This window comes from Cololabis saira, chromosome 13 (assembly GCF_033807715.1).
Source record: "Cololabis saira isolate AMF1-May2022 chromosome 13, fColSai1.1, whole genome shotgun sequence".
NCBI classification, from domain to species: Eukaryota; Metazoa; Chordata; class Actinopteri; order Beloniformes; family Belonidae; genus Cololabis; species Cololabis saira.
The window spans coordinates 19,973,828-19,986,154 of NC_084599.1; the positions used below are offsets into that span (position 1 = coordinate 19,973,828).

General features: G+C 40.3%; 1 protein-coding gene across 2 annotated transcripts in view; it reads right to left on the reverse strand.

Annotated features, from left to right (window-relative positions):
- Positions 1 to 12,327, reverse strand: part of tle5 (TLE family member 5, transcriptional modulator) — a 54,709-nt gene that overhangs the window by 4,442 nt on the left and 37,940 nt on the right. For both annotated transcript variants that reach the window (XM_061738177.1, XM_061738176.1), the window contains exons 5-6: positions 1,602 to 1,664; positions 784 to 858 (exon numbers count right to left, since the gene is read on the reverse strand). In XM_061738177.1, coding sequence (XP_061594161.1) covers positions 784 to 858; positions 1,602 to 1,664 — 138 coding nt within the window. The remainder of the gene's footprint in view (positions 1 to 783; positions 859 to 1,601; positions 1,665 to 12,327) is intronic.

Genomic DNA, 12,327 nt, shown 5'->3' on the forward strand with positions numbered 1-12,327 from the left:
ATTGCAGGTCATTGGCTGATCCCCAATCTGCATTGATCAAGTCTTTATACAGTGAGCTTAAGCCAGTGATCTGTAATTGCGCCACTAGCTCAACGGATTCCAACTAAGAAATGAGAGTCCGATTCATTATTCATTTTATACACAACTCATCATGAGGAATAATCCTTAGTCTGATAAACCGGATAAAAATATTCCTGGTGGAGCTGTAATGATATCATCAAGCCACCTAAACCCGTGATCTGTGAGGCCTGAGTCATGGGTCAGGCCCCAAAGCATTTTGCAAGAAAGAAAATAAAACTAAAGATTAAGTGGGTTTTTAGTCTTTGAAATAATATTTGGTATAATTCAAAGCTAGATGGGATTTTCAGAGAGACCGTCACTCTGTCCTTATTTGGATTATCAATGTGTATCTGTATCAACATGCTACTTATTATGTTTCACCTAATCTTCACAACTACTACACGCAATAATACTGTCTCTATGACAACAAAACTACAACAAAGAAAAGGCTGGATACCACTGATCAAAGCAGATTTCACTTATCCCGTTTCCTGCTTGTTTGCATATTATCTGGACTTATAAATGTCTCATATTATTGGTTTAGCCATCCTTTCTTCAACTGATAAATGCTAGAAAGCGGATTAAGTACAGAAATGTACTCTGTCTGCGATGATGTTCAAACCAATAAAGAAAAGTCATTAAAGTAAACAATAGGATTAATCAATATTGGCATTTTCTAGCCACCCTGCCTCCACGGAGGTTACCAGAGCTGGAACATCGTACCCTTATGATGGAGTTCATCTCTGGAGGGGTGACCTGCTTGGCCCTCTCTATGGCTGCCAGGACCTGCTGTTGGTGCTGCAGACAGAGCACGGGAGTGTTGGGTGAGAAAGGGAGACGGACAATAACAGCAGGGCAGAAACAAGGGGGTTGAGTTTGGGGTGGGGAAGAAAGAGGTGGAGGGGGTTAGATCAATATCAATAGTCCCAGCAGACAGTCTGACAACCCTCCCTGGTGATGCACTTCCCCCTCTGGCCATTTAGCTATTCATTCAGTCATATATACAGATACACACACAAACACGGAAGCCTTGTGCGACACACCGGTGAATGGATGGTGGACTGGTGTGCAGTAATGGGTGGAGGTCAACCCCCCCGGTGGGCAGATAAGAGCATGGCTTATCTGAATCACACAGCCATTTATTACACTGACACACACACAGACACACAAAGAAAGGAAGAGTCAGGTGGAGGAGGAGGAGGAGGAGGCAGATGAAGCAGGGATAAAGGGAAGCCAGGGAGTGGAAGAGGCGGTCAAAAAAAAAAGAGAGGGGGGTGATGACTATAGCACAGAAGAACTGAGGCGGGGGTAGGGTGAAAGCAAAAGTGTGGTTGAAGGAGCACAGGAAGAGAGTGCTGGTGAATGATGGAAGGAACGAAGAGGGGTGCTGTGCGAGGGGTCACGGAGGTGGAGAGGTAATGAGGCGGGAATGAGGATGATCTCATTCCAGGATGTAAGAAATAGTGCTGTGGGTCAGAGGGTTACTGACAGTTTTGTATCAACGTGTGTGTATCAAACAGGGTTTGTGTGGCTGGGTTTACCTCCTGAGACAGGTAGGGGAGGACTTGTGCACAGATGCCGTTCAGTCTCTTCACTATCTCAGCCTGTGGAACGAGAGTTATTCAGTCAGACTAATAATAATAATAATACAATTCTTTTATATTTTCATCAATGTGAACAAATCCTGTGAAAAATAATCTGTTGATTTGTCACTAACTCAATATCCTCAGTCTGCAGGTAACATCTGCTGGGAACTGTTAGCAGAAAATTACACGTCGGTTGGTCCGTTTCATTATTTCTAGTTGCAGGAGAGGCGTGTACAAAATCCCCAACATGTCATTATGATGAACACAGCGTATGTGTTCATCATAATGACACAATATCTCATGCAGTGCAGCAGTACTGCTGACTGATGTACTTTTAAAGACCCTGGACACCTTTATAGAGCAGCCAAGCTGAATCCTGCCTGACAAGATGACTGGTGCACGGTGCTGCCTGAAACAATGGGGAGGATATTGTAAAATGCGGGGGTCAGCATGGCCGGCATCTGAACAACTGATACAAAAAAATATTATTGTTCAGAGTCATCGTACTGTTTTCTCATACTCTCCTACGGAAGTGAATACAGAGCCATTTACACAGACAGTATTTTGGGATATCTCAGTAGGAAAAGCATAGGTGTCATTAACTCTTAATGATGCTGAACATTTTTACAGTTGCTACTTCAGTTTCAATGTCTTCCTGTTATACTATTTCACTGTCATGGCTCGATTTCTGGTATTATGATGGTGTCAATTTGTAAAACTCTCCATCAACTTGGAGAATTATGGGAATTCCTCCAAGAGGAGACAAAGTTATACACAGTTTCAACAAGCTCTTAGTATGTGGATAACCAAGCTGTGAAATAGTCAAATGTTGATTACTTGAACCTAGGGCTGGGCGATATATCGAGATTTTAATATATATCGATATATTTTCAAACGCGATATGGTACGAGACAATATCGTTTATATCGATTTAAAAATTGTTTTTTTTTTTCAATTTTTTTTTTGATATAGCTTATTTTGTGACAAATTGACTTGAATGTTTTATTTGAGATTTGCACAAATGTTTTGTTATTTGCACTGTTTTTGCAACTGTCAACCTCAGTGGAAAAGTCTGCCTGTCTGCAGGAAAGGGATATTTGTTTTATTTTATTCAAGAAGCATTTTTATTCTATATATGCAGGCAGTTTATTTTTATTTCATTTGTTTTATACATTTTGATATTGTGCAGACCTCTGTTAATAAAGGTACCTGTGTGACATTTGGCACGAGGCTTTGTATTAAAACTGACTGTTTTTTTAAGGGTTTGCCTCAGAAAAGATGAAGCTAACAGAGATGCTATGCTATAATGCTTTGGGGGAAACCCCAATTATGGCACAGAAGAAATATCGAGATATATATCGAGTATCGCCATTCAGCTAGAAAATATCGAGATATGAATTTTGGTCCATATCGCCCAGCCCTACTTGAACCACAAAAAAAAAACACCCACACACTAAGTTTTATTGCAAAGAGAAGAGTACCAAATGTGGCTGTGGATGTAAGATTAACAAATGTCTCAAACATTGATCCAAAACTTTCAAGTTTGCATACAGGAGCAGCAAAGCAAAGAGACCAACAAACTGGCAAGCATGAACAGTGTGTTTGCTGCCACAGGTCTCCAACGCTGTGGAGCGCACATGCGGCTCCATGTTAGAGCCATTGCTGGTACACAACAGATAAAACAAAGCATCATTAATGCGATTAGAAAGACCAACAATGAGTAAAAATGCCTGCTATGACAAAGGCCCGATGATTATAGTATCTAATGCATACCGTCAACTTGTTTTGAGGTCAGAATATTCAAAAATACCTGTGCTGGTATTTTTAGTCTGCTGCTCAGAGGAATACACTATATCAAGCTCTGCTACATACAGTCAGGTTCATGAATATTTGAGCAAAGTTACAGATTTCACACTTTCACCAAGTTAAGCCACAGTAACAGATCTAAGATGAGGGTTTAGTAGAAGTATTGCATCAACTTCTTTAAAAATACTGTAATTTAATTGTTATGACTATTCACAAAAACAGTTACATGGTCAGGTCTGGCATGTTTACTGGTATCTTCACAACAAATGGGATTAAAGCTAAAGTTTGTTTTATTAGCTAGATTGATGATTTGGTAGCTGCTCCTGGGAGGTCTCACTGTGTGACTGTGAAGGACGTCATAATTAGGCTGCAAAAACTAAAAACAAAAGTATTAAAAAAAAAAAGAAGGCATGCAAGATAAATACTTCCACAATCATGGAATGAGACTTAAATTATTTCTCTGGAGAAGCAAAACCCCTTTGCAACATCTAGCCAGGTAAAAAACAACAACACCTGAGTAGAAGACAGGCTTATCATTATTACCATCATATCATTATTATTATGGCAACCAAGATGAACCACCAGTATTAGTATTAGTATTAAAGCTTACAAGAATGGAAAACCTTAATCAATGAACATACAGGGAGTTTATGAAAGCAACTACGGTTTAAGAACAGCTAGGTTAGAAAATAATTTTCCAGAAGCCATTTGAAGAATCTTTCCCAGTTGCAGAACAGAACTCAGCACGGGTGAAACCAGCAAGATCACTGGAATGATGCTAAGACACAACGATGGACAGAGGAGGACAGAGGAAAACAGAGAACTGCCAGTGTGATGTATGGATATGTTTATTTGCAAATAAAATATGTTCAATGTGGTGCTGTCTGTTGCTGAATCTGCAACATTGGATTATTTACACGATAGAACTATATCCATTTCATCCATTATTTTCAGCTTATCTAGACTCAGGTCGTAGGGGAATCAGCCAAAGCAGAGAAGCCCAGGCCTGTCCCTCCCAAACAACCTCCTCCAGCTCCTCTGGTAGGAAACCAAGGGGTTCCCAGACCAGGGAAATATATTCCCTTCAGTGTCCTGGGTCTTCCTCAAGGTTTTCTCCCAGTTGGATACGTCCAAAACACCTTTTTAATGCGTTGACCAGGAAGTACGCTAACCAGATGTCCAGTTGGACACAGGTGCTGCCATGCCAGATAATTTTTTTGGTGTCCCCTTCCCACCCAACACAACAGTCATTTAAATACAGCAAACCTAGGTCTTAAAATTCACCATCATAATATCATCTTGGCATAATGGCACTTTTGCACTAGGACTTACTGAGCCCGACTCGGCTCGTCACGCCTCTACCCGTCTCTACCCGTTTGTTTTTCCACAGCCAGGTGAGAAGTGGGCAGGTTGGGGTGAAGCTGCGGTGACGTACTCGATTGCGCAACCGCTTTGTTCATGTCGGCGCTGATGAGAAATCAGATGGAGCCGCGAGCGGCTGAGAAGAAAACAGCCCGTCTACATCCCTTTTTTAATTCTCTCGTCAGCCACCAGGTTTATGAACATCTGCACCTCATAGTTGGATCACCGCTTTATAATAAAATCGCCGCGAGCCGCGGGTCGCGGGTCGCTCTCGCGCTGACTCCCGCTTCCTGATTCAAACGTCTGCCGGCCCCGCCCCCGACCAATCAGTGGCGTGGAGGGTGGTGACGTCAGAAATAGTCCAGGCTCAGCCCGCATAGAACCTCGCCAGAATGGTTACAGAAATAGTATCGGCTTGGAGCGGCTCTACCCGTCTCAGCCCCTAGTGCAAACGTGCAAGACGGTGCCGCACCGAGCCGAGCAGGGCGGAGGCGGGACTAGTACAAAAGCGCCATAAGTGCCTGCAGCTTTCTCAGTGTTGAGTGATGCAAAGACCAGGTCAAATCTTGTTACTCATTCTGATGAGCAAAGAAGTTAAACTAAATGCAGAAATGGTCCTTGAGTAGCTGAGTCTTTAGCTTGCTCTTAAAAGTGGGTACAGACCCTGTGGATCAGACAGAGTTTGGTAAGTCATTCCACCATCAAAGAGCAATGGAGGAGAAGTCTGGCTACTGATTTTACACCACGTTATGGTGGAAGCACCAGCCGTCTTTCACTGGCTGAGCGGAGCCAACGAGAGGGAGTGTAGCTCTGGATGAAGGAGTGAAGGTAGGCAGGAGCCGCTAGGTAATTGTTGTTCAGTAAGCCAGAAGCAGAGCTTTAAACTTGATGCATGCTGCAACTGGAAGCCAGTGCAGAGAGAGATTAGCAGCAGAGTGACATAAGTTCTCTTGGGTTGGTTGAAGACCAGACATGCTGCTGGATCATCTGCAGAGGTTTAACTGAGCACGCAGGGAGGCCGACCAAGAAGGAATTACAGTAGTCAATGTGTGACATGACCAGAGCCTGAACCAAGAGCTGTGCTGTATATTCCGTCAGGTAGGGTATGATTTTCCTGATTTTCTAAAAAGAAAATCGGAAGGCCGGAAAACTGAGGCAACACATTACACCTTAAAAGGTCAGTTGGCTGTCTAACATGACACTAAGATTCCTAGCAGAAGACGTGGGCACAAGTGCGGTGGAATCAAACTACACACTTATCTGAGGAGGTAAGGAATTACTGGCTGGGCAGACAATAAGCTCAGTCTTGGACAGATTTAGCTGAAGGTGGCGATCCTTCATCCTTCAAGAGGGCTAAGCATCGATCTGGACACTCGTCCTTGCCATGATACTTTGAAGGAGGTTCCTGTGATGTAAGACATGAACCAAAAGAGGACAGATCCTGGAATGCCAAGATTTGAAAGTGTGGAGAGGAGGATGTGGTGGTTGATCCTGTCAAAGGCAGTAGACAGGTCAAGTAGTATGAGGACTGATGATGGACCAGCGGATCTGGCACTGATTTTACGACAGACAACCATGGTCTCTAATTTGGAGATTCTGATTCATATTACTACCACTACACACTCGGCCGTGAACCACTCCAGTGAGAGTTGAAAGTGCATCATCTGCAAAAAAGCAGAGGTGAAAACCTAACACCACCAACACAGTCCGCCACGTGGCTGTGACAATCCACTTCAGTCCCCCGTAGTGCCAGTTCTGCAGGTGGTGAGCCCATAAGAGGTTAGGTCTATATCATTTGCTCAAATTCTGTTAAATGCTGGAAAACTGATGGAATGCCACTTCATAAGACATACGGAAAGAGCTCAAGTATTTCTAAAATAGCAAAATAGAGGAATGCCTGGGTAAAGCCTGGGTAAATTACCAGACATCAATAATGATGCTTTTAACTTCCTGGAAATACATCTGAAAGCTGATAGATCAACACCAATAATAATGAAAGACAAGGCCAGTACTTGGGTAGGGTTATATTTTAGCTACATGTTTTGAAATTAAGTTTTTTATTTACTTGAGTATGGATTCGGTTAATTCCCGTTTTATTTATTTTTTGGACTTGAGAAGGAAAAATGGAAAAATATTAACAGATCTTATGTTTAAAATCTAAACTTGAGATTTAACTCGCACTTAGGGCTGTGCGATTAATCGATTTTAAATCGAAATCGGATTTATTAATCAAGACGATGTTAAAAAAAGGAAAATCGGAAAACCGATTTTCCTTTTTTGCAGCTGGCTGCATTACTGACAGAGCCCTTCTAGTCATCTTTGTTTGGTCAAGAAAATTGTAAATGTTGTCACTTTACTAAACTCAAGGAGGATTTACAGTATCTTTCAATTGCAGTTCATTCCCAATAGGGAAATTTGTTTGCTATTTTTCTTTAAAAATAAAGATAAAATATTTGAAACAATTTATTCCATTGTCTTTTGTACCTTAACCTTTCTTTTTACCAAAAAAATCGAAATCGAAAATCGGGTTTTCAGAGAAAAAAAATCGGGATTTTATTTTTGTCCAAAATCGCCCAGCCCTACTCGCACTACCATCATCATGGAAAAAAAATCAGTTACGACCTTCTTAAAGTAAGAGAAATTTATCTTGCATTACATACCTTAATTCACCTCATCAATTAAAGTTGCTTGAACCTAATACCCATTTTAAAACTCTTCCATACGTAGCCAAATACAAACACATAAGAAACACCGATACAAGTGAATACAGACTCTCATTTCACCTCATGTGCGTGGCCCATCTTTCTCACATGCAAGTCTGTTATCCTATTCAGTTGGTAATCATCCAATCCATCTGAGATATGCAAAGCAGCAGTAATTGTGTTAGAGCCTAATTCATGGGGCAATGAGAAGAGAGGGACCCTCCTAACAGTCCTTAAGCATGCAGAGCGCAGCTTCCCATCAAGCGCTTCAGTCCTATCTGCTCATCATTACAAATACATTTTCTCTGACATCTCTAAAATGTCTCTTTAAATGTCTCTGCAGGATTCACTCCATGCCCTCTATGGTTTTCCTCTTTTTCACTACCTTTTACTTCATCTGTCTTGTCTTTTTTTTCCTACCCAGCTTCTGTCTCTTCTTTTATCTCAACGCTGTACTCTTTTCTTTTTTTTTTGCCTTTTGCTCAGATTCTTCTTTCTGGATGCCACTTTCTCTCAAGTCCTCTTTGTAGCTTTCCACATCTATTGGAACACTTATTCACTGACAAAAGCTTTGTACATGCATGAAATACAACATTGGTATTACAAAACTGGGCGGTATATAATTGATGAAACAAGGACTGGCGACTTGGTGACTGCATTGTTGTTTCTGTTGTTCAAATAGCTTTTCCCCACTTTAAATAGCTTTTCCTCTTGTATTTTGTAAGTGTAGAGTATGAAAGGCAGACTGAACAAATTTAACAATACACTTCCGCAGAGTGCCCCAGTTTTGTCTTCGCATACCCGTCACTATTTCAGTCCGATGGGACTGCTTCCTGCCAGGTGTAGATACGATACTAGATGTCAAATTGATATTTCCTCCTTCGCTACAATTTGAATACCACAAATGAATCTTTATCACATTTACAACTAAAAGTTTTACCCTTCCCTCGTACTTCAAGAACCATACTGTAGTGTTTACTGCAATATTTTGATATACATATATAGTAATCATCCTCTGTGGGAAATGTACTTTCAAATAGTAAATGGACTGCATTTTTATGGTGCTTTTCAAGTCTCGATCACAAAGTGCTCTATACTACAGCAACATTAAAACACACATTCATACAGCCCTTGGTAAGTGGAACACTTTAAACCTATGCAGTGCTTTTCTTCACTATGTCATTTAAATATCAATGAATGAAACCAGAGTTCAGTATATCGCCAGAGGACACTTTATTTTGTGGACATCTAGCCAGAGATCAAACTACCAACCTTTCGAGTAGCAGAAGACCACTTTAGTTCCTGAGAAATGTCTGCTCTAGCTTTGAAACACACAGTGCTTCAATGTGATCAAACTAAAACTCAATTTTCATCACACAGGGACTGTTCTGCTTCCCGGGAACTTTTAAAGAGGCACAAAATACCTTTTTTGTTGAAATATCAGTTTTAACTTGAAGAATATTTGTTTACTTTTTGGAAGTAATGTCTAGCTCTTCCCGTCTCCAGTTCCTACAAATGGCAAAAATATCTTTGGATTCCCATTCCAGTCAACTCTTGCAACAACTGTGTATCATTTTACAGCACTGTGTAACAACGCTGAAACTAGCTCAAAGAATGACGAAGAACAGCAGTGCAGAGGCAGGAACTCAAGAAAGTAATAATGGATGAGAAAATGAGTAACCGAGTATGACACCAAAGACGAGTAAATCGTGGACAGCATTTCAAAAGTGATTTTACATTCACAAATATTTTATCAGTTTATGAACAGATTAAAAAAAAAAAAGTTTTTTTGAACTGCTTTAATGTTGACACCACTACATTTTATCATAAACAATTATTTCTTTTTGCTTGCCCAGCCATCTTATTTCTTTTTCTCTCCAATACAATTAATCAATCTAGCGCCTCTGGATTTGACTTTCCAGGAGCCAGTACAATGGATGCGGAAGAATCTACCTCTAGACACCACAGGAGAGGCATACAACTAATTAGAGAACCAAAAGTTGTAACTTACGCAGAGCAATGCTACTCCAAACAACATGAGCGATGTCTTGATGCTTAGTATCAACAAGACAATCCAATGGCACCCAGGGTTTAGATCAAAACCTCATGCTTTAGGGTGTTAAACAATCCTATAGCCATCTTGTTGTATAAAATATTAAACTAATAATCAGTATAGCTGTAGATTTTATTTAACGTGCATTGATTAACTAATGAACGGAGTATTGCTACGTTTGACTATCTGTAACATCTCACCAAGCATCAATTTACTTAGATGTGCCTTTACTCTTCAGTATGCAACATATGCCAGGGATTTATGGGTAAAACATCAAGGAGTTAAAAAAAAAACCCCAAAACATCAATTAACATTCCCTGTTTAATTTATAACTTGTTACTTTTCCTCTTCAAGACAAAATGAAAAGATACAGACAGAAGAGACAGAGCCGTGAAAGTGAGGAAAAAAATGAGTGGAGAACGATTTTTTTGAATTGAGTGGGATAGAGTGATCAAGAGGGAGTAACTGAATATTTGAGTGTGAGAGGAGAGAAAAAAAGGAAAATAGAGACGGAGGTGGAAAGAGGAGAAAGAGAGGAGAGGAGAGACTGGCTCTACACAATAGGCTTAGACATGAATGCTCCTCGACACTCGTTTCCACACATCCCCTTCAATTTCAACTCTCTAATGGAACTAGCCATTCACCGCACCCACTCACAATGTGCACAAAGAAAGGACACACACGCTGGAAAACACAGTACATGTGCACAACAACACACAGCTGCTTGTGAAAATGTGCCAGTAAGATGTGCGCACACACACAAATCCAAGCATATTCCCTGATGAAGGGCACACACAGACACACCAAAGCTTGTGCTGGCAGGCTCAACACACACGCATAGGCCTTTTCTTTTTTCTGTTTAAATTGAAGACATGCAATACAAAACTACACAAGCCAATATACTATGTCACACGCACACTCCGGGACAAAAACAAAAATATAAAAACACACCAACACACAATCCAACTTGTGCCTGTGAATTTCATCTCAGCAAAAAAAAAAAAAAAGAAGTGTGATGAAGTGCATTCACAGAGCTGTGTGTGCGTGTTTCTTCCCAGCATGCATCACAGTTGTCATCTTGTGCTTCCAACTTCAGAGTATGTGTGGGTGCATAAATGTGAAGGTCTTTAAATCGTGGAAGCTGCTACTTCCATGCGCGTATGTCCATTTTTCAAAGCATACTCGGTTCTTCCAATATGGCTGTCACTGTGTGGTGTCAATCATAAGGATTGTGTGTGTGTGTGTGCGTGTGTGTGTGTGTGTGTGTGTGTGTGTGTGTGTGTGGACATGCAGCTCTAGACGAGGTCACTGATAAAGGCTGGCCCTATGGAGACCCATCGCTCTCTCTTCCACCTACAGGCTGAGCATAAATTACACCCCCAGCGTCAGTCACACAAACTGATGTATGGACATTAGCTTCACCCTCTTCCCACCATGAATCAGGGATTCTCTGACAAAATACCTTACAGGTTGTAAATGCACAGTCCTCAGTGATTTTTTTTTTAACTTTATTTTGGATAAATGAATTTTCTGGTTTGGAAGATACACAAAAAGAACAAAAACAAAATGCCTCCATACCATTGTAATGTGCATATTAGACATACTTTTTCAACAATTTAATCAATCCAATTTAAAACTTAACAAAATTTGGTTTCTTTTTATGTAAATATTGGTTTGTTACATATTATTTTCAATTCAATGTCAAGGAAAAGTTGATTATTTTAGGAAGCATCATCTAGCTCTTGTGTTCTCCTGTGTCTACAATTGGCAAAAACCAGCCAAAGTAACTATGGACACATTTGTCTCTTGCAGCAATTGTGCATCGTTTTACAGCACTGTGTCACATATTAACAATGATGAAACTAGCTCACAGAGCTACACTGGACATCATGGCAGAGGTGACTATAAGAGGCTCAAGAAAATAAAATGATAAAATAAATGATAAAAGAGAAAATGAGAGGGTGACAAGCAAGAGACCAAGCAGGGGTAAATATTGCAGTCTCGTTAAAGCAACTTAACCCCTGCTACTATAAGGGAACTTCTAAGTTCCTTCGTGCTGCTTCTGTGAAACAATCGTTTCAAACATTTTGTTGAAAGATAAAGCATGCATTACTTTTCTAATGCATTCAAATTTTGATATGAATAGGAATGGCTAATTTAATTTCACACAATTTTCATCATGTTTTATAGAATATTCATATTAAATTACTGCAACAGAACTATACTGCTAATTATTACAAATAACTACTAATGGCCCATTGAAGAGGTAAGTTACCAGGCTGTCTTTCCAGGAGCATAGCCAGACTTATAACAGGCATTATTAATTGAAACACCATGACCTCCATTAAACACTGACACTTGACTAAGTTTGTCTGTAAAGTTTTGGCTTGATAGAGTTCAAATTACATCAAGTTTAACTATAAAAGACAGTAGTTCGTTAGAACGTTTATTACTTAAAGGAGCTGTATGTAAGTGCAATAATAAAACGAATCATAAAATAACCCCGATATGTCAACAGACATTTAAAAATCATGTTCATTTCAAATACTTATGTCACTGACAACAGCACTCAAGCCAGGATATTCCAGTTTAAAAAGAGGAGTTGCAGCCCTCAACTGATGTTTATGTTGTCATTTTTTGTTTTGGCCTGAAGCTCCACCCTCCACCTATCTCCCAATCACCAAGTCAGTATTGTTTCTGAAGCTCCACCCTCCACCTATCTCCCAATCACCAAGTCAGTATTGTTTCTGAAGCTCCA